The sequence below is a fragment of the Amblyomma maculatum genome, chromosome 1 (assembly GCF_055883805.1).
Source record: "Amblyomma maculatum isolate TAMU_Amacu chromosome 1, ASM5588380v1, whole genome shotgun sequence".
NCBI classification, from domain to species: Eukaryota; Metazoa; Arthropoda; class Arachnida; order Ixodida; family Ixodidae; genus Amblyomma; species Amblyomma maculatum.
The window spans coordinates 27,559,262-27,587,076 of record NC_139344.1 but is presented as its reverse complement, the minus strand read 5'-3'; the positions used below and the strand labels follow the sequence as shown (position 1 = coordinate 27,587,076).

Genomic DNA, 27,815 nt, shown 5'->3' with positions numbered 1-27,815 from the left:
TACCGTGTTATCGAGGTTTACTGGAGAGGCGAAAACTAGGAGTTGGTTTCCTTGTCAATAAGTATAATATAGCGGGCAATATAGATGAATTCGATGGTATTAATAAGAGAGTGGCAGGCATCGTAATTAGGCTTAATAAGCGCTATAAACTGAAGGTTGTACAGGCCTATGCACCTACATGTAGTTATGATGACCAGGCAGTTGAATGCTTCTACGAAAAGGTAGAATCGGCAATGCGAAAAGACGCAGTATGCTGTACGAATGGGCGACTTCAGTGCCAAGGTAGGGAAAAAGCAGGCAGGAGACCAGGCATTGGCTCTAGGAATAACAGGGGGGAGTTACTAGTTGAGTTTGCAGAGCGTAATAACTTAAGAATCATGAATACCTTCTTCAGCAAACGGAAGAACCGGAAATGGACATGGAAAAGTCCTAACGGGGAGACTAAAAATGAAGCTGACTTCATAATATGTGTTCAACCGCCGCCATTATGTAAGATGTAGAAGTAATCGGGAAAGTGCTATGCAGTGACCACAGGATGGTGAGGTCCCGAATTAGCCTAAATCTGAAGAAGGAACCCAACAAATTAGAAGAAATCCATCAACGAATTAGCGGTGAGGGAGAGAGCAGAAGAGTTCAAGATTTCGCTACAGGATAGATATTCAGTTCTAACCGAAGATGGCCACATTATCCTAGAAGCAATGAACAATAATTTCAGAGATATCATTACTGAGTGCGCTGTAGAAGTAGGCAGTAGGATGGTTAGAGCGGATACCGGTAATCTGTCTAAGGAGACGGAAGATTTGATTAAGAAACGCCAGAGTATGAAAGCTTCCAATCCAACAGACCAGATAGAATTGGCCGAGATATCAAAGCTAATCAATAAGCGCAAAGTGGCCGATATAAGGAAGTATAACAGGGAGAAAATTGAGCATGCTGTAAAGAACGGAGGAAGCCTTAAAGCGGTGAAAAAGAAATTGGGCATAGGCAAAAACCAGATGTATGCGCTAAGGGACAAGGCGGGCAACGTCATCACGAATATATACAAGACAGTCAAAGTAGCCGAGGAGCTCTATACTGACCTCTACAGTAGCCAAAGCAGTCAGGACCGTAATGAGATTGGCGGTAACAGACGTTCCACCAGTGATGAAGGACGAGGTCAAGAAAGCAATCGAAACTATGAAAAGGTGGAAATCAGCTGGAGAGGATCAGATAACTACAGATGTATTGAAGGCCGGGGGGGGGGGGGGGGGGGTTATCAGGCTAGAAAAACTGGCCGCCCTGTATACGCAGTGCCTGGTGTCATCGACGGTACCGGAGCCATGGAAGAATGCAAGCATTATCCTCATTCATAAGAAAGGGGACGCAAAGGACCTTAAAAATTACAGACCAATCAGCTTACTGTCTGTTATGTATAAGGTAAATTTACTAAGGTAATCACTAATAGAATCGGACAACCTTAGACTGCAATCAAGCAGGTTTTCAGAAACGGTGCTCTACTATCTATCATATCCATACCATCAATCAGTGATAGAAAAATGCTCGGAATATAACCAGCCCTTATACATAGCATTCATTGATTACGAAAAAAGCATTTGACTCAGTTGAAACCTCGGCGGTGATGCAGGCATTGCGAAATCTGGGTGTAGACGAGCCGTACGTGAAAGTGCTGGAAGATATATATAGTGGCTGCACAGCAACCATAGTTCTGCATAAAGAAAGTAACAAAATTCCCATAAAGAAAGGTGTTAGGCAAGGAGAACGATCTCCCCAGCACTATTCACAGCTTGCTTAGAGGAAGTATTCAGAGACTTGGAATGGGAGCAGTTAGAGATAAGGGTAGATGGAGAATACCTCAGTAATCTGCGATTTGCTGATAGAATTTATTTGCAAAGTAACTCGGGGGATGAACTGCAAATAATGATTGATAACCTAGACAGGAAAGTAGATAGGTAGGCTTGAAAATCAATATGCAGAAGACTAAAGTAATGTTCAACAGCCCTGGAAAGGAACAGTAGTTTACGTTAAGTAGTGAAGCACTGGAAGTAGTAGGCGAATATGTTTACTCAGGGCAGGTAGTAACCGCAGATCCGGACTATGGAAAGGAAATAACAAGAAGAATAACATTGGGATGGGGCGCATTTGGCAAGCACTAGCAGATTATGACCAGCAGCTTACCGGTATCACTCAAGAGGAAAGTATCCAACAATTGCATCTTACCTGTACTCACCTATGGGGCTGAAACGTGGCGGCTAACCAATGGGGTTCTACTTAAGTTGAGGACAACGCAGAGGGCCATGGAACGAAAAATGGTAGGGGTAACATTAAGAGATAGGAAGCATGTAGAGTTGGTGAGAGAAATAACTCAAGTTACTGACATTCTTGTGGAAATTAAGAAGAAGAAACGGGCATGGGCAGGACATGTAGTGCGAAAAGAGGATAACCGACGGTCTCTTAGGGTAGCAAACTGGATTCCAAGGGAAAGAAAGCGCAGCAGTGGGCGGCAGAGTTAGGTGGGCGGATGAGGTTAAGAATTGTTCACAGGGGTGAAGGGGATGTAGCTAGAACAAAACCGGGTTAGTTGGAGAAATATGGGAGAGGCCTTCGCCCTGCAGTGTGTATAGTCAGGCTGATGATGATGATGATGATGATGATGGGCTAAAAATATTAAAGGCAGACGAAAGAAACTGTAGTGGACATATCGCTGCTAGCCGCCTTTTTCACTACGGGCGGTTTCCGCTATGTAATTAATGAGCTAATTCAGTTTAGAGAACTGAATACGGCTTGACGGGAAGTCTCAGTTCGCAAGCCAAGCCAACGTTTCGAGAAGGGGACTTGCTCAGAAGGAGCATAGGTCCCCTTGTCAAAACGTTGGCTTGGCTTGCGAACTGAGGCTCCGCTTCAACCTTTGTTCCAGTTCGCTTTCATACTGTTACCGCCTTCTTTCTCTTGTTCTACCATGGATTCTAAATTGACCTAGAGCAGTAAGCGAAATTTTCAAAGCTTGAGAGCACTTTCAGGAACAGGCCTCATTCTGTTACTTGCTATAAGAACGCAATTATTAGTTACGTACATCCCTCATTTGCATCCTTCCAGCTTTGTAACCTTCATCGCCACAGCAAAGTGCGGTGCGCTCGCTACAATTTGCATACATCACGCACGCCAACTGGCTGACGCAGGCGAAAGAGCAATCACCAAAATGTCTCCTATACCGCTGACACCGAGCCATCCTGTCAAAGCCGCAACTGATTTCGTCCGCCAAAAACCAAGCTTGAGAACAGAACGATCGTGGCGTGCGAACGCGCTCGTCACGTGATTTATTTTACATTTCGCAGTCTTTCGTTGGAGCTGGAGAAAAAAAGAGCATGTAAGGCTCCCCTTATCGCAAGTAATTTTGTGGGGGTTTCTGAAGGGGCTTTCCTTTGCAAATATAATTTATAGCCTGAAGTAAACATTTAGCAATTTAGGCAAATAACTCCAAGTAAATATGCAACTGGTTTCCCTTGACTTCCTCTCATTAGTATTTTATATTTAGCTATTATGGGCTCAAGTTATCTAGGACACTCGGTATAAGTGCCATAAGCTACATAACCTTTCTTCGCATGAAAATGAAATTCCGCCCATGATCTTATATATGAAATGCGCCTTTACCGTCACTCAACCAATAACCGCAGTAAATGTAAGTCCCCGTGATGTGACCACCATTTCGAGTTAGGGAGCACAATACTAGCCCCCTAGTTTTTCGTTTGATAGCATGTCATTTTTTGCCTTCTCAGATATTCCGCACTGCTTAATGAGACGTAAATCAGAATGCTCACGCCCTCTTTGTAATAAGGCGGCGGAAAACAACATATCCAAGAATAAGCTTCTGGTACTGAAAATGTCTCAGCATTCCTAGTGAGAAATGCTGTGTACTTGGAGTCGCCAAGATCTCCGATCTCTATACGCCTGATACTACACACTGAAAGTTTTGTCCGTGTGAACACTGAGCGTAAACAGACAGCCGGGACAAAGTAGAGCACGACACTAGGAAGGTGCATGTATAAAAACACGCGCATGCTCGCAGGTTGTCTTGAACCTTTACTACTAGCCAGGAAGTACGTTTAAAACCAGCTACAAGGAATTCAAGGTGTTCTCTTAAATTGATGTATAATTCGTTTAAGGAGCCATCTCTAACTAGCACCAGACATTTTGCAGCGAAGGTTTCGGGAAAGTTAGACATATTTTATTTATAGCTGTTTAAATGCATTCAGCTAGACGCAGATGAATAATTGTTTCCTTCAAAAGCCTCAACGAAACGCTTCAACTTTCGTTACTTTCGTTACACTTGCAACACTCTTGGACAGGCTGTTATATGTATGCAATCGCTCGCGTTGATTATTGACACCTAAGCGGACGACATTGCGGTAGAAGCGCATTGTCATCTCATATCCCAGAGAAGGTAACCAGGCTTGAAATAAATAAGGCCTCGTTACCTCTGCCCTTTTCAGGTCACGTTTGAGGAACCGCCGCGCGGACGCCCTCTGGGCCGCGGAGCATGCAGCGGTGGTGGCAGGGGCGCTGGAGGGCCGAAGGTGACCGTAAGGTCAAGGCGTGGTGAAGGACCATGGGGCTCCGGTAAAACTCCGTACTCTGGAGAGCCACAATGCTCTACAGAGCAATGGCGCTCTAAAGAGCCACGAAGCTTTCGTGAACAACGAGGCTCTAAGGAATCAAGAGGCCCTAGAGGCCCACAGGCCGTTAGAGAAGCAAGGGCTCCTAGAGAGCCACAGGCCCCAAGAGAACGAGTCCCTAGGGCACCCCGGGGCCCTAGAGTACCCCGGGGCTGTAGAGAACCAAGGGGTTCTGGAGAACAACGGAACGCTGCAGCACCAGGAGGTTCTGAACAACAACAGGGAACTGGAGAACAACACAGATATGGAAAAGCACGGAGCTCTGACGAATCAGGCAGGTCTGAAGAACCGCGCCACAGTGAAGGGCCGAATCGCCCTGTAGGACTACGAGAACCACGACCTTCAAGAGGAGCAAGAAGCTCTGCAGGACCGCGGGGTCCTAGGCGACCGCGAGGAGTTAGAGGTGCAAGGGGAGCCGAAGAACCAGAGGGTTCCGTAGGAGTAAGGGGTGGCAGAAGGCGAAGTGGTGCTGAAGACGACCCTATCGGAGGTGGTGAGAAGGGTGCTGAGGTCAGAGGAAGAGCCAGAGACGCCGGAAGAGGGCGAGGCGCCCGTTCATCCTCTTATTCTAAGTATCCGCAGCGTAGGTCGTCACGTCCATGGCAGTTGCTGCCAGGGCAACCGCTACCACGGCCGCCCACATTTGATCCTCCTACCGAGAGGAGGAACATCTCTTTAGTCACCGATGAATGGGTAAGTACTTCAGTGCTCGGTGCGATTTATACACGCACTGCTAATTACGGCTAGCGCCATATGAAAGGCAGCATCAAAAGGCTCATTCGCCTGAAGAAAAGCTATTTGGAAGAAAATAGGAGTAATCGCTGACTGCATGCTAATAATGTCTTTTCTGCGGTGTTTTAGCCTGTATGTGCTGCGCGTGAAACGAGCTGCTGGTAAAGTCGCAATGGTCTTCTCCGGTCAAACAATAAAAAGAGCAGGGAAGAGAAATGTTTCAAAAGTCATGCCGTTTAAACATTTCCGAGCCTCATCGCCTCCGCCGAAGGTAGTTCGAATCCTGCGATGTGCTCAGACTGCGCTTTGCGGCTTTCAAGGGTGGGCGAAATTCGCAGCTGTAGGAACTATGTGGCCCTCACACACCCGAACGCGAGGTCGTACGAGTGACGAGCGATAAGGTGAGCGCAGCCACCTCTTTAATTTCCTATCGGTTATATGCGATCAACCGGTTTCTCATTTGCCGAGGTTTTCAGCAGAATCTTATACTCATGGTATTTTCCTCGCTCTTGATGCTGGAAGGCCAAGGTTGGACGGGTCATTAAGGCTTCTTTTGCGGTGGGCTGTGGCTATTGGGTGGCGAGCCCAAGACCATGGAATCCGACCCCGGCCATGCCAGTCGCATGTTTTCGCGCAAAACGTGCCGTTTGCAGCGCAATAAGCGTCAGGATGTTAAACCCACATACCCCAATCTAGGTTCATTGATTATCGTTAGATGGCGAGTTTTCTTATCTTGTCTGACTTTGAACGGACATCTTCGACGCGACGACCAAGAGTATGCGCCTTATAGCGGCTCGCGTCGCAGGAAAATCCCCTCCCCCTCCCCCGCCGAAATTGTCACGCTTACAGGCCTGCTCTGCACACGGCCGCGCTTGACCTGGGTTTTCGTACGTTTTACTTGCTGGTTGGGTACGTTAACATTGGTCAGGCTAATAGTGAGCACTGCTAACCACAGTGACGGGCATCGTAGGAAAAATAACGTATTTTTAGGGAAATGTGTTCTATTTATTGAAACCCTTCGAGTGAACAGCGGAGTTACTTTCAGACAGTGAGGATGTATTGTTTGTCAAATGATACCGCATGCACCTGTCAACATCTTTTCAGGCAATGCAATATGAAGTAAATTAGTTAATGCGTTCACTGCCATTACGCCTGGTTCAAATTGTGCTACTTATTGCTTGTATGCTGAGTACACGAAATTAAATATATGCATAACGTACGTCGAAATCTTTATAAAAATCTATATTTACGAACCCTTGACAGCAGGTAATGAGCATTCTATCGCACATGCTGATTGAATGTAACAATACCGTTCAGTTGATATACAGCTTAGTTATCGGTTCCCACCACGCATCAGGAAAAGGGATGAAATCGTAATGGTTTCACGCAACTGAGGCGATCGATGTTGCTCAAGAAAGTCGCGCAGTTTGCGATGTTCGTCACTTTCGTGAGAGCCATGACACGATGCGCTTTAAGCCATTTAAAATGACGCGATGATAAAAACGATCGCCACCGTAATTATATTATATTAAATTATATTAGCGTACCGTCAGCGAGGGTCCCTTGTAATTACATTTTTCGCAAGTGGCGATGCCAAGTGATATCTCGTAGATTATGAGGCTGCCTCTCTCAAATGTGCGCTCTTTTCGGCATCACCCGCGCTATATGTGGCAGATTCTGATGCACGAAGCCGACAAAAAAAAAAAAAAAAAAAAAAAAAAACGCATTCGCTACTCTCGATGAGCTTTACTAATTCAATGTCATGCATTTTGAACTTTGTAATGCCACCGCTTAGTTTGAGCGCATGATTGACACTGTTCTTAGAGGACTTCAGTGGAAAACATTCTTGTGCTACCTGGACAACATAGAACATAGTTATCTTCTCTGTGACTTTTTCTGATCATTTATTTCGCCTTGATCAAGTATTACCGTGCCTGACATCCGCCGGTCTCCAGCTGAACACAAAAAAGTGTAATTTCGCCAAAAAAGAAATCAAGATCCTGGGCCACCTTGTCAGCCGCGATGGCATTCAACCCAACCCTGACAAGCTTGCTGCAGTTTTGAACTTTGCACGCCCTCAGCGGACTAAGGATCTACGCAGTTTCCTTGGCCTATCTTCATACTTTCGCCGTTTCATTCGCAATTTCGCTACCATTGCTGTTCCACTACACCGCCTTCTTACCGACCGTACTACTTTCAATTGGTCCGAAGAATGCGAAAAAGCTTTTCAAACCCTGAAAAATGCCTTCACTTCATACCCTGTTCTCGCTCACTTCGACGACACTGCTGCCTCCATTCTCCACACCTACACCGATGCCAGTAGCCTCGGTATCGGCGCCTTACAACTGCAACGTGATACCGCTTCTCGGGAAAAGGTAATTGCGCTTGCCAGTCGAACTCACCAGCGGAACGCAACTACACCATCACTGAGCAAGAGTGCCTCGCCGTCGTTTGGGCAGTTCAGAAATTCCGCCCCTACCTCTACGGCCGCCATTTCACGATCGTTACCGATCACCAAGCTCTGTGCTGGTTATCAACCCTCAGAAATTTGACTGGACGTCTGGGCCGTCGAATTCCGCGTTTGCACGAATACAAAACGCTGGACAAACGCTTAACCTCAGCGTTTGTCCAGTTCCTTTGTAACTAAGCAGCGCAGCATTTGTGAGCAGGAATACACCTTCGATGTCACACACAAATCAGGTCGCAAACATCGAGATGCCGATGCTCTTTCCCGTTGCTCGCTTCTAGAATCATCACCTAGTGCTTCTTCGCGCCTTCCTGCGTGCACCTTCGACGTCCTAATGTCGTCCAGAGCTCCAAACATCACCAGTGCTCCTCCTGCCGCTGCTCCAGATCGCTACGCCATTATTTCACACTAGCGAGCAGATCTCTAATGCCGTTCCCTAATCGACCTTCTTACCGGTGCTCCTCACCCTCCTACCGCTAGGATGCGCAGGCAACTCCAAAAGTTCAAACTTGACAACGGCGTGCTTTCCCGTTATATTTATTGCTCTGAAGGGACCCGTTGGGTCCCCATTATCCCGAGAGCGCTTCGCACCCATAACCTGGCGGCTCTCCACGATGATGCTACAGCCGGTCATTTAGGCTTTCACAAAAGTTACCACAGCGTGAAACCCCGTTTCTTGTGGCCAGGCCTCGCCTCAAGCGTGGCAAAATACGTCGCCTCTTGTCCACCATGCCAGCGCCGCAAACGGCCGACTTCTCCTCCTGCTGGCCTACTACAGCCGCTACCTTGCCCTGCTACTCCTTTCGCCGTTGTTGGCATAGACTTACTTATACGGGCCACTTTCATTTTCCGCACGAGGTAATCGCTGTATCGTCACCGCCGTCGACCACCTAGCACGCTACGCTGAGACCGCTGCCCTGCCTAATGGCTCAGTACCTGAGGTCGCGACCTTCTTTTTGGAATCCCTCGTACTGCGCCATGGGGCCCCTCAAATGCTTCTCAGTGACCATGGTCGGACATTTCTGTCGACGATTGCAGCCGAAGTTCTTGAGGCCTCAACCACACATCACAACATGAAATCCAGCTATCACCCGCGGACCAATGGGTTGACTGAGCGGTTCCACCGCACGCTTTCTGACACGCTGTCTATGTACGTCGACCAGGACCACCGAAACTGGGACATAATACTTCCTGTGAGATAACTTTTGAGCTTGGGTTCGACATTAGACAAAAGTGAATAGACAACTACGTTTTTTGAGGAAAACAAAACAGAGGACTATATTACAATCGAATACATGGTACGTCCGAAAAGGACGGGGTACAAAGAGCTTCTGGCTTGTGTCGCCGACTTGAGCGCTTGACCGCCGTCTTCCTCCTTTCCCTGCATTGTAGTTGCTGGCCTCTTCAGCTCTGACAGCCCTGCGCTGGCGCCGCGGCCTCACAGTTTATGAGCGCGGCTGTTTACAGAGCGGCGCCGGTGAGTAAGTAGCCTTCTCGGAAAGCGCTCCCGTTGCTCCCCAGGACCGGGAACGCCCTTTTCGTATTCGAGGCTCCCTGTCGGCTTCGCTTCTTCTCAGAAGGTCGCGTTTGGCTGCGAAGACGGAGAACTGCAGCCGTTACATGTGTGTGTTCGGTGTTTCCGTCTGGTTCACAACACACTACCCCCCCAAAGAGTATACTCATTTTACTTTCGTCTCTAGAGGTATAGAGGAGTTGCACAGGTCGCCGTAGCTTCGTTCCCGATGGCATCTTTATGGCGCAAGAACGCACGTGGCCATCTCGACCTTTGAAAAGTTCCAGGACGCGAGCGGTTGCCACATATGCTTTGGTGCATTATCGTCGTGGACATATAATATGTTGAGGCAACCAAAAAGAGAATAAAATAATATGCCTCTGCCCGTACCACTCTAGGTATAACAGGCTCAATCCAATCGAATATAAAAGAATTGGTCCCGAAGGACAAGCTTGGTCTGTGTTTGCACCCGTAGGCGAAAGAACCCGAAGGTTAAAAAAAAATGCGGGAATCTCTACGCAGCGGCCCACAGCCGGGAGCGGGCCCGGGGAGATCCCCCGTGATCTCCCCTGGGATGTAGAGGGAAGGGATGGGACAAGGGAAAGAGAAATGGGATATAGGGAAAGGGTTATGGGCCTATAGGAGGGAACGGGGCAGCTTAGGGAATTTCTCAAATGATCCTGATTAGATTCGAGCTCCAATTCCTTGGCCTCAGTTGAGGGCGAGCACTCGCTTTAGCCAATGCACGGCCCTCGGCCTTCAAGCGCATTCACATCCACATCACGTTTGCCGGGTCTCCGCCACATGAGACAGGCTGCTGGGCCATATTGGGGCTCCCCGTCCCCCAAGTCAGGCTCCCTCGCCCCGACTGTACTAGGGCTACTGGAGGGGCGCATTTCGCCGTACTAGGATTCTTTCAGCCCTACTCCAAGGTACTAAGAGAGGTGCCCAGAGTCACCTGTTGTAGACAACCCTCAATTCACCGTTTTCTCTCCAACATAGTATGTTGACGGCTAATTTCTGGTTTACCAATCCAGGTTCACCGTCTGATAGTGTCCGCAAAGATACTCGTGCACGCACCTACAGAGGTACGGCACTGAGGGTTCGCCACTCCCCTTTTTGGCCCTGAGTCAGCGAGCCGCGGTTCCCTTAGTACTTCGCGAGCAGCGCCACCGGGCCCTTGGCCGCGGGCTGGGCTTTCCCTCGGCCAGCACTACCGCCCAGGACCAAGGGTCTCGAACCCCCCGCTTCTTCCGCGGTTAGCAAGCCGCGGTTCCTTGCGTACTACGCGGGCAAAGCCACCTTTAGGTGGCCGGCTGGGCTTACCCATGGCCCGCCTACTAACCTCGGTTCTGCGGGGCGTTATCGTCGTGGACAATGACGATGTCATCTACTTGCAGGGTACGTGTTGGCCGGACTTGCTGCCGCTGTGTGAGCCGACCGTAGTTGCAAGAGGTATTCTCTTCGCCATCGCTTCCAAAAGGAGTTGACGATAGATTGTCGGTAATTGAAGCGACGAGTGATGTCCGAAGCAGTGGCCGACGGAACACGGGCTGAGCGTGTTTCAGGGAGGGAAGTCAGCCTCCTGCCAGTCAACAAATGTGATGGCGTCAGAATAGATGGCTCAGCCGGATTATTTGTGGTGGAAGTTAGAGGTCGGGAGTTAATGGTGGCTTCTACATCGGTCAGTACGGTGGCAAGCTCTTCAAAGGAGAGGCTCTGTCGACCGAGGATTTTCCGTAGGGCGATTTTTACGGATTTAACCATCCGTTCCCACCAGCCTCCCCACCAGGCTGCTTTTTCAATTATGAATTTCCAGCTGATTTGACGTGAACTGCAGTAGTCCAGCGTTTCTCTACTGCGAACAATGTTCCACAGTGTCTTGACGTCCCTTGATGCCCTTTGAAATATCAATGCATTGTCGCTATAAATCACCGATGGCATTCCTCTACCAGCAACAAAACGTCTCAAGGCTAGCAGAAAACACTCTGTAGTTAAATTGGAGACAAGCTCCAAATGAATGGCCCTCGTTGTAGCGCAGGTAAAAAGGGTGATGTAACTCTTGGAGCTAACCTTCTTGGTCGTTATGTATAACGGCCCTCCAAAGTCAATGCCAGTGACATCGAAAGCATGGCCACCATTCACTCTATCACTTGGGAGAGGCACTGTTGGAGCGGTCGCCGGCTTTATTCGGTCACGGAGGCAAACAGGACACATGGCTATTATCTTCTTCGCTACTTGTCGGCAGCTTTGGATCCAAATCTTCTCGCAAAGTTCTGTCATGGTTTTCTGTAGCCCACCGTGGAGTGTCCGCAGATGAGCTGCTTGTATGACAAGTTTCGTGATCGCATGGTCTTTTGGAAGAAGCACTGGGTGTTTGATATCTTCAGGAAATGGTGAAAACTGAAGTCTGCCAGTTACACGTATTAAACTGTTTGCGTCAAGGAAGGGCTTGAATTGGACTATCCGCGATGATGTCGGTAGGCTCTCCCCAAGAGACAGAGCATTCCTCTCTAACTGGAAACACTCCAACTGAGCCAGCCTTATCCAGAATTTTTCAGCCTCGCGTATCTCTGCTGTTGTGAGCTATGCATTAGTGGTTTTGTTTTCAGTTTTTCACAAATCTCATGACCCATGCGCTGACTCTCAGCAAGCGAGTGTAATTGCTGAAAGTGTCGGCCTGTAACAAAGGTGGCAGATGGGATGCCTCAATCAGGAGCTGGCTCGACTGCTTCTTTCTTTCGTGTTCTACGAGTACGTTGTCGCACTCGAGCAGACATTTCGATGGCCAGTTACCTGCGGATGTCGCGAGCCAATCAGGACCGTTCCACCAATATCTGCGTGTCAAGAGTGTCTGATTTCATTCCTCGAGTGAGGCAGTCGGCTGGATTGTCCGCACCCGGGCAGTGGATTCATTGTTCTGGGTGACTCGCGCTTTGTATTTCTTCAACTCGATTCCGCACGAAAGGTTTTCAGTTTTTGGCTGAGCTCTTGATCCAATGTAGGCAAATTGTTGAATCGGACCAAAAATACGTTTCCACTGCCTGAGGAACTATATCTTGCAGATATGTTGCCATTCTTGTACTAATCAGAGCTACTATTAATTCGAGTCGAGGTAAATACAGAGCCTTCAGAGGTGCTACTCTAGACTTTGCAAAGAGAAGGCTGACGCTCACCTTCCAGTTGTCGTCCTGAATACTCAAGTAAGCGCAGGAGCCGTAAGCCTGTGGGCTTGCATCGCAGAAAATGTGCAACTGCCAAGAAAGTCCATTATTGGGCACGATGCAGCATGGGAAATGTAGTTGCTTGAGCTTCACGAGGTCTGAACACCAATGTGTCTACTCCGCTTCCAAATCAAGGGTCAAAGTTTCGTCCCAACTTAACGCCTTTTCCCACATTCTTTGAAATAATATCTTTGCCCGGACGACAAATGGAGACACAAGGCCCAATGGGTCAAACACTCTTGATGACGCCCGCAATACCGCACGTTTAGTTTTGTTGCCTGTGCTCACGTTAGTTAGCACGCTTGTGAGCGATATTGTCATGCTGTCATTCGCGGGCACCCAGTGAAGGCCAAGTACCTTTGTGTCTCGTCAGAGGCAGCGCAGTCCTCACTGCTCAGGGTACGTCGTACTGCGGCCGAATTTGAGGTCCACTTTCGCAGGCGCATTCCGGCATTATTCATTATGTCTGCTGCTTCCGTTGCTATTTTTAGTGCCTCGCCGTCTGATTTCGTTCCCGTTACCAAGTCATCTGCGTAGAATGATTCCTTCAGTATGTTTGCTGTTTCCTTCAGAGCGCCCGTTTCCTTCTCGAAGTGATGCAGAAGTGTGGCTGTGAGAAGGTAGGGGCTTGCTGTAGTGCCAAACGGCACTCTACACATTATTCATTTTTCTACGTTGGACAATGGTTCTCTGGCAATAGGTAGGCTACTGTACCAAAGGAATCTCAAGGCATCTCGGTCTTCAGGTCGGACACTGATTTGCAGAAATGCCTTCTCTATATCGGCAACAAGTGCTACCTCATGCAAGCGGAATCGCACTAATATGCGCACCAACTCACTGATCAGTTTCGGCCCTTTTTCTAGATGGTCGTTCAGTGACTCCTTGCCGGGAACTTGCGATGAGGTATCGAACACTACGCGCAGTTTCGTAGTGGTCGACTCATTTCTGAAAACTGGTTAGTGTGGCATATAATACACCTGGCCGGTCTTCGTTCCCTGAGGAACTCTTTCCGAGTGTCCTGCTTTCATGTATGATGTAACCTCTAATTGCTGAGTCGTACTTTTCCATCATTTCCTTGCTGCGGCTAAGGCGCTTCGTCAAACTGCTTAGTCGATGCACCGCCATAGCTTTGTTATCCGCCAGCTCGGCACAGTCTTCTATGGCAGCGCAACATCGCAGCGGTCGCCTGTCCGTGCAATAGAACTGAAGGTTCACACGTTTGCTTCTCGGGCTTGTCATTAGTGCCGATTGCATCCAACCCCCAAAATTTCTGTAGTGTAATTTGGTCTGCGGATTTGATTCTAATTTTCAGCACACACACGTTGGTTACCAAAGTGAATGCGCTGGTGACGTTGAAAGAACCTTAGAAAGTCCACCCTAAGGTGGTGTTCACGGCAGTTAATTCTTCATCCTCTTTGGAACGGCGAAGCTCTCCTGTTACGAATCTCCACAGGTGGTCTGACTCGATTAGCACTGCTTGCATGCTGGTGCATAGAAATGTGTCGGCTATCAGTGCCCCATTCTTCTACATCTCTCGTACAAAGTTGTGCTCCACTGGGACCTGCATATCATCGATGCATATAAATGGTACTTTGACGGCGTCCACCTTTATTTCTTTTTGGTCGTATTGTCCCCGTGGACGAAGTTCGACAACTCTGTATTTTCGGACATCTGTGTTAGCACCGCCGAATGTGTTTTGTTGGAAGTCCTTCTCTCCCAAGACTGTTTCAGCGTTCGTGAGACGTCTTCTCGGATAAAGGTGCGCTGAGTTCCTCCATCCAACACTTCGCGTATGTATCCCTGCATACTGTCCCCAACAGCCCATGTGCGGAACGTCTACAGAGCCTTTTCTTTATTTTCTTCTTTGCCAATAGCAGCGTGCACGTTGGCTGTGGTATGAGCAGGTGCCATATTTGTCTCTCCTGCTTTCGTTATGCTGCTCCCCGATATCCCATTGGGATTGCAAACTGACGAAGCGTGCCGCTTTTTCCAGTGCATGCAACTAATCTGTCGTCGGCAGACTTTCGCAGCGAAAGCATCGTCTTGCTTTGGCTAGTTTGTTCCTTTTTTCACCGATGGAGAGGGCTGATTGGCAACCGTCTGTATTGTGCTCTTGAGAGGCACAAAAGAAAGCTTTCGGCCTTGGAAGAATTAGGATGCAGCACCGCGGCACTTGCAGTCGGGGAGAATTTCCGTACGCGGGTTTGGCGGTCGTCTGGGGCACTGCGCTTGGGTTTGTGACTTTCATGCATAACATTGGCATTTCCCATGCATCTCTCTCTACTTTCTGTTTCCAATAGGAAAAACTCTTAACACTTCAAGTCTTTCCTCACTTTTTTCGCTTGTCGTATACCTGAGGAATCAGTGGCCAATTCGAGCTCGACATTTTTCCTTGTCGCTCAGCTAGCCTGCCGACGAAATTCGACCACTAGTTCTCTCGGCAGAACCGACAAAATGATTTCAGTCAACATTGCCGCGTATGTTGACGGGCTGACTCCTAGTCCTTTGAGTCCGCTAGCGTGAGCTTTCACGTGATCATGCAGACGGCGGAGCCCCCGTACATCACTTGACGACAAAACAGCTGGCAATGCTCTTACTCTTGCTCTGCTCTTGTCTCCGAACCTTTTTGCGAGTATTCCTACAGCATCGCTGTAGCATGCTTCTGTGGCCTGCAGCCCCTTGATGGCTGCCAAGGCGGGTCCGGAGAGCAACGTTCTCAAATAATGCATTTTCTCAGCTTTAGAGAGGCCCTCATTGTCATGCACAGCGCTGCTGTAGCATTCCCAAAATGGTTGCCAATTGGAAAGTTCCCCGTTAAATGTCTGTAATTGCAGCTTTGGAAGCTTGATCCCGGTTTGTGGCGGCGCTGATGGTATCGCTTGTGTCGTGGCCACATCGCGCAATGAAGCTGTAGTCGTCTCCGCTGCAGCTTTTCTTCCTTTCAGCTGTCCGATGGCGTGAATCGCTCTGTCGTCGTATTGGATGGTCTCGATGCATTCCGACTCGAACGTCTCTTCTGGGATAGAAGTCTCTAACTCCTCGTCGATTCTTCGCAGTTCGTTATTATTGCATTTCAGTCGGTACAACAGAGTTGTCAGGGTCTCGACGCTGGCATCCCGGATCTGGACTGCTGTTGCGACCTCCTTGATCAGGACTGTATTCTGTCCAAGCCGCGCTCTTCTCTTCACTTCAAGTTTTTCCATAGCTCTCGGTCACTTCACCGTTGTCTTCGTTGAGGCTTTTCCTAGGGGCAGCCGGTACGATGTCGCCCGCTCACACGCATTGATGAAAGGCTCACAAGAAACTTCCGATTCCCGGGTTTTGGCACCAATATGTGAGATAACTTTTGAGCTTGGGTTCGACATTAGACAAAAGTGAGAGACAACTACGTTTTTTTTTTTTTTTTTTTTTTTTTGAGGAAAACAAAACAGAGTACTATATTACACTCGAATACATGGTACGTCCGAAAAGGACGGGGTACAAAGAGCTTCTGGCTTGCGTCGCCGACTTGAGCGCTTGACCGCCGTCTTCCTCCTTTCCCTGCACTGTAGTTGCTGGCCTCTTCAGCTCTGACAGCCCCTGCGATGGCGCCGCGGCCTCACAGTTTATGAGCGCGGCTATTTACAGAGCGGCGTTGGTGAGTAGCCTTCGCGGAAATCGCTCCCGTTGCTCCCCGCGACCGGGAACGCCCTTTTCGTATTCGAGGCTCCCTGTCGGCTTCGCTTCTAAGAAGGTCACGGTTGACTGGGAAGACGGAGACCTGCAGCCGTTACATGTGTCTGTGTTCAGTGTTTCCGTCTGGTTTACAACACTTCCTTTTGTTACGTTCGCATACAATACGGCTGTACAACGGACTCCAAAAGTTACACCCCGTTTTTCCTCGTTTACGGCCGTTCTCCCGCTAACCTTCTTGATGCCTCTTTCCTTTCTACACATGCCAGTTCCTCGTCCTCTCTTCCTGACCAGTTCATTTCCCGAGTGGCCAGATCTCGCCGGCTTGCTCGCATCAACACTAAAGCTAGCCAGGAACACCGCAAGTGCAGCTATGATGCAACTCACCGCCAAGTTTCGTTCCGTTCCGGAGACGAGGTGTTACTTTGGACACCATTACGCACTCCTGGCCTTTGTGACAACTTCCAGCGTCGTTACATTGGTCCTTACTCAGTTCTTGCAAAAACCTCCCCGGTCAACTATCGCGTCTCCCCTGTTTACCCTTCTCCGGACAGTCGTTACCGTGGCACTGAAGTTGTCCACGTTTCACGCATGAAGCCTTTTATTTGGCGCAATGCTGCAGACTAATTGCGGCCAGGCTGGCCGCTTCAACTGCGCGGGCGAAATAGTGTGTGCGCTGTGTGGCGCTTCATCTTTCACACGGGTGAACATGCTGCTTCCTCTTCATCCTGCTCTCTCTTGTAGGTACCCATCTGTCACGAAATCGGCGCACATTTTCGTCAAGCCGGCACGGCGCGAGGCCCGCGCGGCGTCGCGTGGAAAGCTCGAGAAAAACCTCCTTCCCCGCGCGAGAGAGCGCGTAGCCTTGTACGCGTCGCCGTCGCCCTCTTTCTCATCACCCGGCGATGACGCGGACTCATCAGCCTGGAATACGCCAGAAAAATCGAGAATCTTCTATTGGACCTAGCCAATGACGACGCGCGGCTCGACGGGAGGAGGAGAGAGCGCTATAACCAGCGAAGCTAAGTGTGTGTGCGCGCTAGCTTTGACGCGTGCTAACAGACAGACGCGGCGCGCCCTATTTAAAGAGACCGCGCCGCTTGTTGAGTCAGTCAGTCAGTCAGTCAGTCTGTCACTCAGTCAGTGGTTGCGGCATGTTCGCCAGTGCTTCGGCTGGACTCCCGGGGATCACCCGCTGCTGGCAAGCCCACGGACCTGCAAGGGAGCGGCGCTCGTCTTGTATGGCGGCCACATCGTGACTCTTGAGGCGTCGGACTGCAACAGTGCCCGGTGAACAATTTGGTGTTTGTTTATCTAACTCTCTCGTGTTTGATCTGTTGTAAAGCATCTGGGTTATTGAATCATTCTGTAGTTGCATGCTTAGCGTTTGTATTCTGTGAACCTCTCGTCTGTGCATTTCAAGTGATCTTGTGTATTCCTTTGTATCGTCTCTTGCTGTGCATAAATTTTGTTTTGTTTGTTACTTCTGGCTCCGACCCTTACTCTGGCTTGAACCGGCGACAGCTGGGCACCAAACGGCCACCCCCTTCTGTCACTACAAGGTAGTTGAATTCCGGCTGAGCTTGCCACGCAGGTCGAGGGCATCTCCTTTGCGACCGGAACAGCTACCCCCACTCACTCTAAGGGTGTCTGGGAGTGTGCGCACCGTTAAGGGCGCATCGTTAATAATACCCTCATAATTATTAACGGGTGACACCATCATCGTGGAGTGTGGTTCGCTACAGTGTGCGACCAGGGCTTCAAGTCTCCAGTAAAACCTGATCCGCCAAGCCCGACCTTCGCGTTACCTTATAATATTAAAAAACCGAAAAGTCCAACTAGTTGTACACTGTATTGGCGTCATATCTGACAATAAAGACGAAAAAAAGTCCGAAAGACCGAATTTCGAGCGATCTCTCTGTTGACATAAGGCAGAATGCTGTTTTTCATGTTTTCTTCATTTTTTTTTTTCAAGCTGCAACGATTGCGAACACAGCCTTTTGTACATGTGAAACTGAAGCGGTTTCTATGTTCTTTAGCAAATTGTAAATTGGTCTAGAGGAAAGGAAAGGCGCTATATCTGTCAGACTTCTGGGTATACACCTGGCCGCGCCGTAACGAAAGAGAGACAGGAGGGAAGGAGGGAAAAAAGAGAGAATTCTGCTATAGTGTAGGACTCCTGAACAATTTCGATCACCTGGCAATCTAACCTGCACTGACATCACAACATCAGCGCCTGCGTTTCATCCCCGACCGCTGCGGCCACGTTTTGCTGGGGAAGCACAAAGGCGTCCATGTCTTGTGCGATGTCAGTGCACGTTAAAAATCCCCAGGTGGTCGAAATTGCTCCGCAGCACTCCACTACGGCGCATCTTCCTCCTACACTCCTGCCTTCATTCCTTTTCTTTACGACGCGGTTCGGCCGTCCCCCCCCCCCCCCCCCCGAAGTTTGACAGACACTGCGCCCTTCCTTCGCGTGTTATGCGCTCTTGCTATGCGACGGATTCGCGCTGTTGCCATTACGAATCACTGAGTAACGCGACCCTGGCGCAAGTGAGCATTAGAGCTAATGCTCTAAAAAGCGCCCAGGGCGCACTTTACCGCGACCAACAGAACTGAATTGTCCAAGCCCTCGCGGCTTAGAATTTCAAGTGCGGATATGCAGTTATCTCTTACCCGTGGATCAACAACATCACAGACGTCACTGCCGCCAAGGCGACAAAAGGGGGTAGAAACGGTTCTCGCTGCTATAAACTCAGACATGCATAGATTTTCCCATATCCATAGCAGCTTTTAGATTTTATGAAATGCAATTCTCGTCGCATTTGCTGCACCCCGAGATAGTTCGAAACCGCACTCGGGCGAAAGTGAGACCCAGCAACCGGAGTCAGCGCTAGCCACATCTATACGAGGGCCCATCAAACAGCGGCGCGTATATATCCCATGTTTTTGATGTTTCTGTAATCCATAGCGCATACAAGACCAATAGTGACCTCTCTTCGCAGCGTCCGGGTGGGTGCGCTCGTAGTTGTGGCTAGCGCTTCATCTGGCCACTCTTCACTCTTCTCTCCGAGTGGGGCCTCAAAGCACCTCGTGCTGCAGCGGAAACGAGAATGACATTTTCGAACATTTAAAAGCTGACATGGGTATAACGTACGATGGCCTTTAATAGTCTCGTTAAATAGAGCCTGACAGTGACTGATATAGAGACAGCTATTTATTATTAGTAAAAGAGCCTGATATACAGCTAACACAGTTGTATTCTGATGCACGCCACCGCTGACACTGGCACACCGAAAAAGGTGCCCTCCCTAACTAAACAAAAATATATTTTTAAAAATTGACTCTTAGCTGAAACACCCTGCATATACTCGTGTGGGTATATACATGCAGTGCGCCTCGTCATTGCTGCGACATGCGTTACGATGCTACAGACAGTTTGGCAAGTGACTGCGCCGCTAGCTTTTGGCGGTTGTTGGTTTCCGAACTTAGCTTAAAGCCGCCGGCATGTTATAAGACCTGGTACGGTGACGGTCGTCAGTGCTCTATCCTATCCCGCACCGCCTATGAGTCGAAGGCCTGCGTAGAAATGCGCTCTTCTCGGATTAGGCCCGTAAGATATACAGGAATGAATTATACTTTCCTGCACACATCAGAGCACATAATTAAGCTTACACCATAAGATCAGAGCTCAACAGGCCATAGAGTGGCTTCGAACAGCCTTGTCCTAGCTACCACTATCCAATTAGCTTGCGCCGGGTACCACAGATTGGAACTACCTCCTGTTTCCTCCCCGGCCGATAAATGAAGAAAGTGCAATGCCTCCTTGACGTCTCTAAGAAACACTCACTGAGAAACAGATTACTACAGTCTTTTGTTCGACAGTTCTTACGGCTGCCTTCAGCCTCGAAAGCTTTCCGCCGGAACACTAATCCAATCACTGCGGGCGTCTTTAACTGCTGTCGACCCACTGTACCAACCTGCACAGCCAGAAAGACAGGCTCCCAATAGATTGGCTCATTCGCAGACCTGTTCATTGGCAGCAACCTCAAAGCTCGCAGGAGGTCAGCATTTCAAAATCACGAAGAGCCCTTAAGTCGCTTGGTATAGCAACGCATATACGACTGACATTGCGTACTAAGTATTTCTCACGATTTCACGCGCTTTTCGCGATGTGAACAGCAGTCAAGCCTTTCTAGCACTTCTCCGCAGCGTGACAGAGGCCAGTTCGTCTCCGGTAATCAACTCTACACCTCCAACGCAAGTAAATGTGACCTCGTACCTATTTAATGTGCACGTATACGTCTAATTAAGATCCCGTATAGCTGGACGCACATTTAATGCCGCATGTTCCACCGAGATGGTTTATTCTCACTAAACATTGGCTGTGGCTTAGCTCGGCTATGCCAGGATATAGACATAACTTGGTTATTCTTGATTGCATGTCAGTGTTAGTGTGGTTGCCTGGCTAAGCCTCTTCGTCTCGTCGCCTTCGCCTGTTTTCATTCCAACGCCTGCCTTGTTTAATCCTCTCCGACTCGCTGCTCCAAACACGCCGGCGCCGAGGAACCAACCTCATTTTATACAGCGCCGCTACGGCACCTGCTGCTATCTCCCCTCCTACCTACTCCTAGCTCCCGGCTGCACGCCAAACGGCGCGACACCCTGCTTCTCCTCTACTTCTTACCCTCATTGCTGTTGCTCACGGCCAATATAGCTTCAGCTACAAAAACCCTGCGCGCCACTTTGTCGCCTTTACCGTTCAAGCGCCAGCGTCGGGTTTATTCTAAACCAGCGCCACGATGAGCCGCATTGATACACAGTGAAGTTTGCACGCCCTCTCCGACTTATCAAGCGCGAGTGGGTTGTTTGTAATGGGGGTATCAAGGTTATCATCGGTGATTGTTTTGACGCTTATCCATAGAGGTAAACAGGTAAGAAAAAAAAGTGCCCCCGTGTCCTGGGCTACACTGGTGAACCTTTATGCCGGGCATAAAAGTTGCCGTGTAGGGTTAGTCAAGAACAAGCTTCCGTCAAAATGCATGGCGAAGAACGTATTCCAAATTTGTCATCTTGAAATGACATACTCTCGTTAAATACGAATGCGGCTTTCTTTAGAATGAGCTCGGAACGGCTCGCACATTCAGAGGACTGTAAAGAGGAGGAGAGAGAAAACCATTTCTCTCTGTATTTAGAACAAACATACATCTCTGAATGGGCAGAAAGGGTGAAAAGCAAGAGAACCTCCATTGAGTAAGGCTCTTTTTTCAGTCGAGGCCCGCAGTCGTGGCGCAGTGGCTTCGGCGCCCGTTTCGGTTGCGGCAGGTGGTTGGATCAAAACCCGCCGCCGAACACCCACCGGTTAAAAAAGGTACAAGCGTCCTCTGCGTGTCGCTCGGCTCACAGGGGTGTCCGCTTGGAAAAGGCTCCGCGAACCTCGCTGCGTCATTTCGGCGGCACAACGAGTTCCGAACACTTCAGCCAGCAAAGATAATTCAAGCTCAAAACTGCAGTGCCGTGTACACATAGCAGCAAAATGGGCCACATGTGGGCGTCTGCCGCGCGAGATGGACTTATGGTTGTCCGATGGCGGAACGAATCACTGAATCATCGGCGCAACTTTTTGGCCCATGACCCTTTTTCCAAGCATTTTCCTCCCAGAAGAGCCGAGCACCTGGCCGGAGGAACTCTTGTACCCCATGAAAAACCGGTGGGTACACGGTGGCACCGGGAATCGAACCAGTACCTTCCGATTGCGAGGCGGATGCTCTACCACAAGCCGAGCAACGAAAGCGGAGGCTGTATTTCTGCCGCATGCAAATCAATAATTTACGTGTTCGGCATGTTCCGCTTGCTTTACAATTGAAATAACTGCAAAAAAGAATAACAAATAAATATACGAAAGGGAAATAGCAACATACAGACGTAAATGTTTTTGCAAGCACCAACCGTGGCTTCAGCTTCGTCGTCTCTCACTGTTTTTTTCCATCGTCGTCCTCTTCCGTGGCGTATACGTAACATTACCCTGCCACGAAAAGCACAGTCCTGGTGCGTACTAACATCGGGGAACTACAGCTGGAGTGACAGGGCTTCATGCGAGCGACATGAACGATTTCGGAACGTGGCATATCGAACTGTCGGCGTGGGTGCACAGGGGTGACCTCGTATGTCACAAAAGTGACTGGCCGTAAACCACGGTAGGGGCCTGTGTACCGCGGCAAGAGCTTCTCACAGAGCTCAACTCTACGGGCGGGAGTCCAGAGCAAGACGAGAGAGTCCCGAGAGTAGTGGACATCGCGATGTCGAGAATCATGGCGAAGTTTTTCGGAGTTCTGGGAAGAAGCCAGTCGGCAGCGAGCAACAACACGGGCGGCGTCAGCTCGGGATATGGCGTCACGAACATAGCAACCTGCATCAGCTGTGTGAGCCAGTACGCTGTCAAACGGAAGAGAGGTGTTAAGGCCTAACAGAAGATAGAAGGGCGAGTAGCCCATTGTATCATGACGGGAGGAATTACGCTAACGTAACAAACGGTAAAGTAATATCCCAGTCACGGTGATCAGCCGATACATACATTGACAGCATGTCCGTCAGTGTGCGATTGAGGCGTTCGGTGAGGCCGTTCGTTGGTGGATGGTAAGCGGTGAAGTAGTGCTTAATGGAGCAGTGTCGGAGAATTTCTTCGACTACTCGAGCAAGAAAGCAACGGCCGCGGTCAGTGAGCAGCTGACGTGGAGCACCGTGGAGAAGGACAACGTCGTGGAGAAGAAACGCAGCCACGTCAGTAACACAGCTGGTGGATATCGCTCGTGTAATGGCATAGCGCGTAGTGTAGTCCGTAGCCACTGCAATCCATTTATTCCCCGAAGCAGACAGAGGTAAAGGCCCGAGGAGATCAAGGCCAACTCGGTAAAATGGATTTATAGGGATGTCGATCAGCTGTAGGGATCCAGCAGGCATAACCGAGGGCTTCTTCCGTCGCTGACACCTGTCACAAGAAGCCACGTAACGACGAACAGAGCGGTAGAGGCCTGGCCAAAAGAAACGCCGGCGGGCGCTGTCGTACGTACGAGATACGCCAAGATGGCCCGTAGTGGGCGCGTCATGCAGCTGCTAAAGAACGGTGGCACGCAGGTGGTCGGGGACTACGAGCAGAAGCTTAGCGCCATCTGGTCGCATATTCCGCCGATATAAAGTGCCGTTGATCAGTGCTGAGGCGGTTGATAATGCCGCAAAGCTTGGGATCTAAGCGCTGCTCATGACGAATGTTTAAAAAGTCGGAGATGGACAGCACACAGGTCTCATCGTCACACTCGCTTTCAGGCGGCGGATCTACCGGGTTGCGGGACAGGCAATCGGCATCAGTGTGTAGCCGGCCGGACTTGTGAACGACAGAAAAAGTGTATTCCTGAAGACGCAGCGCCCAACGACCAAAACGACTAGTAGGGTCCTTCAGCGTAGAAAGTCAACATAAGGCGTGGTGGTCGGTTATGACGGAGAACGGGCGGCCAAACAAGTAAGGGCGAAATTTTGTAATGGCCCACACGAGGGCTAAACACTCACGTTCTGTGATCGAATAATTCCGCTCAGCCGCTGAAAGGAGGCGACTGGCATAAGCAATGACGCAAGTGTGGCCCGTCTGCTGTTGGGCGAGAATGGCACCAATATCGTGACCACTGGCGTCGGTGCGTACCTCCGTTGGTGCCGAAGGATTGAAGTGGGCCAGGACGGGCAGGTTGGTGAGGGCTGCGATGAGCGCAGAGAAGGCTTGAGATTGTTCTTGGCCCCAGCAAAATGGAACGTGGTTCTTCAGAAGCACTGTGAGTGGACGAGCCGTGTCCGCAAAGTTGGGGACAAACCGCCGAAAATACGAGCAAAGGCCAAGAAAACTACGAACGTCACTGGTACAACAGGGTGTAGGAAATGCACTTACAGCACGAATTTTGTCGGGGTCGGGTTGAACGCCGCGGGCGTCGACCATGTGTCGGAGCACTTCACGAAGGTCGAAGAAAAGACAATGACGTCGTCGAGATAACATAAGCACGTCGTCCATTTGAAACTACGTAAAAGTGTCCATCACACGCTCGAATGTAGCGGGCGCATTACACAGGTCAAAATGCATCACCATGAATTGGTACAGGCCATCGCGCGTGACGAAGGCGGTTTTCTCTCGGTCCCGTTCGTCGATCGCGATCTGCCAATAACCGGAACGAAGATCAATCGAAAAGAAATGACTGGCACCGTGCAAGCAGTCGAGGACATCATCTATCCTGGGAAGGGGGTAAACGTCCTTCTTAGTAAGTTTGTTGACGTGTAGGTAATCAACGCAGAACCTCCAGGTATTGTCCTTTTTAACAAGCACGACAGGGGACGCCCAGGGGCTGCTCGAAGGCTCCATAATGTTTCTTGCCAACATCTTGTCCACTTCATCTTGTATGACGCGACGTTCAAAAATAGCGACTCGGTAAGGTCTTCTGTGAATTGGTCTGGCATCTCCAGTATCGATGCGATGAGTAACGAGGGACGTTTGTCCCAAGGGTCGGTTACCAAAGTCAAAAATGTCACTGTGCGAAGTCAGAAGGCGCGTAATTGTGCTTGAGAACGATCAGGACACAAGTCAGGAGCTACCATTCCTAATATGCGAGCCTCCGTAGACGGGCACTGTGCAGGTCGTGTCGATACTTCAACAGGAGTATCAGGTAAAAGTGCAGACACATTGAAGTCAGACAGTGGGGTCAGTTCGGTGAGACAAATGCCCTCAGGAAGAACTTGTACAGAAAAGCTGAAGTTCAGGAAGGGAATGTAAGTGTGGTTATTCGCTACGTGGACGATATTGTGCGGGAGAGCTATGCTACGCTGCAGAGTCACGTCGGTTACGGGAGAAACCACGTAGTCGCCATCAGGAATGGAGGGAAAAGGCGACATGAGCACATACACAGCGGCTTCAGGTGGCATACGAGTAAATCCAGCGGAGCGAAGAAGGAGCGTTGAAGTTTCATGAGCTTGTTCGTCAGGACAGAGCGGCAGGTCTAGATGAAGCAGTCCAGAAGAACAGTCAATAAGAGCGGAGTGGGCAGTTAAAAAGTCGAGGCCTAATATAACATCTTGAGGGCAACTGTTGAGGACTGGGCGCCAGTGTCAAATAGTGCAGAAATTGGGACTCTGTCCACAAGAATATCAATGAGGTTACGTCTAGGTGCGTAGGTTAGTACCGAATTGGCAGTTCGGGTCGGTAATGCAGCGTCACTCAGGGGCGCTGCATTCACTAGTTTCCGAGTATGTGCCGGCGTATGATGGGGAGGAGCTGCGACGAGGTAGCGGTGAACGGGGTCGACTAGCGCGGGGAGATGGAAATCGACTGGATTGGCGAGCAGTTGGGACAGTTTCAGTACGAGGCTCATCCGGTTGAGAAGGAAAATGTCCAGGGCCATCATAGGCGGGGCGGGGCTCGGATGGTTGGGCAGCGAAACGTCGAGGTCCATAATACCGACGGTCAGCGTTGTAATAGGAGCGAGGGGTGGGGAAGGTACGGCTACGGCAATAACGCGAAATGTGCCCGGCGCGACAGCAAATAAAACAGATTGGCCTGTCCTGTCGTCTGAAGTGCGCCACTCTGCAGGATTGGGACCAACGTAGCGACGTGGGGAGGTTGGGCTGGTGGTTGCTGCAGCCACTAAAGGAACAGGATGCGATGGTGGTGGGGGCGGCGCGGGGCTTGAGGAGAGGCCGGCGTTTGCAAGTTCGTGACGGACAACGGCTTGTATCATGGCCACGGTGTCGGGCAGCGGATACGGGAGTGGTGCAAGAGTTAGGGCCTCGAGTTCTCTCCGGACGATCCGAATGACGGTCGTGGGATGGGAGGGCTGGTGCAAAGGGGCCAGGTCATCGCACGATGAAGTAGCCGGCGTATTTAGAAGACGCTCAAATCGATGCACGAGACGTATTTGTTTTGCCTGCTTGAATTTTCTGCAGACTTTAAGCACCGAGTCGACAGTGGAGCAGTCCGTGCAGAACAGGATGTGGAACGCATCATCCGCGATACCCATGAGGATATGCCCTACCTTGTCACTTTCCGGCATAGAGCTGTTGACCTTGCGACACAACGCAAGCACGTCCTGAATGTAGGCAAGGTAGGACTCCGTGAGGGATTGGACATGAGAAGAGAGTTCCGTTCTGGCAACCAGAGCCCGCCCAATGGGCTTCTCGAATAAGTCCCGAAACTTTTGTTTGCAGATGTCTCAAGTAACGAGCTCTTGTTCGTGATTTTGGAACCATGTTCGAGCTGTTCCCGCCAAATAGGAGATGATGTTAGCGAGCATGATGGTTGCGTCCCAGTGCTTGTTCCTGCTCCAGCGCTCATACTCATCTAGCCAGTCGTCCACTCTGAGTGGTCGTCACCATTAAAGATGGGAGGGTGGCGAACTTCCGTCCGTGAGTACTACTGGCTTAGGCGATGTTCCCGCGTTGGTAGGGGCTGTCTCGGTGGTCATCGTGGCTGTTTTTGACGTTGTGATGCCAGGTAGGTGACGGCCGCTGCGCAAATCCAGCTTTTGGCAGCGTAAATGGGTTAATCTGTGCGCACGGGGATCTTGATTCACCTCCACCAAGATGATACGTGGCAGAAGGCTAGTTCAGGGAAAACCACCACAGATGATGACAGACGTAAATGTTCTTGCAAGCACCAACCGTGGCTTCAGCTTCGTCGTCTCTCACTCTTCCGTGGCATATACTTAACAATATCACAAACACTGTAATATCAATAGCGAATTGTGACTCATTCACTTTGTATGTTGTTTGTTTTTGTTTGCTTGCTTGCTTGTTTTTTTTTTTTGTATTGTTGTCGAGTCCCCTTAATTCGGCTGTCGTCAACGGCCCTTTCAGAGGCTGTGGACTAAAGAGGATATGGTGGAGTGCCCCTTTGATTCATCGCACCAGGTGCTTCGGACGCAGCTAGATAACCACATCCGCTTCTGCGCCAGCAGGCCCTACGGGAGTAAGTGCACGGCTTCAGCACGCATGCGGAATACTGTGTCTCTCCCACCACTTCCAGCTCCCCTCATCCTCCTAAAGGAGCTGACGGAAGAGGGGCATTTGCCAAGCACCTCCCACATTCACCACAAAGGAAAAAGAACAACTAGTGAACGCTTAAATGTCCCTGAGAGTTGACGCGAAAGTATTGCCCTAGGGACATTATGAGTAGTTGTTGCGAAGTAATGGTCTTAATTAGTGGCGCTAACTAGTAGTGCCAGAGATAAGTATTCGTACTGCTTGGTAGTTCACGGAGGGCCTTCTGCGGCGAAGGCTGGGTAGACTGATAATAGGCTCAAAATTTCGCGTAAACGACTTTGAATAGGTAAAAGAACTCACACTGCTTGCTACAAAAGAGCACTACATTCGTACAAAACAACGTAATGACTGCTGGCTGCAGCACACTCCCCAAAAAAGCTGTTACACACTTGCGTGACATAACGCCTAAAATGATTAAGAAATTGCTTATTTTTCTTTGCGTCTGGTACTTTGCATTGTTATGCTTGGGT

General features: G+C 49.8%; 1 protein-coding gene across 1 annotated transcript in view; it reads left to right on the top strand.

Moving 5' to 3' along the window:
* Nucleotides 1-27,815, top strand: part of LOC146202001 (uncharacterized) — an 85,877-nt gene that overhangs the window by 36,908 nt on the left and 21,154 nt on the right. Inside the window, exons 4-5 of the mRNA XM_084599969.1 lie at nt 4,488-5,363; nt 27,160-27,271. Of these exons, the coding sequence (XP_084456095.1) occupies nt 4,488-5,363; nt 27,160-27,271 (988 nt within the window). The remainder of the gene's footprint in view (nt 1-4,487; nt 5,364-27,159; nt 27,272-27,815) is intronic.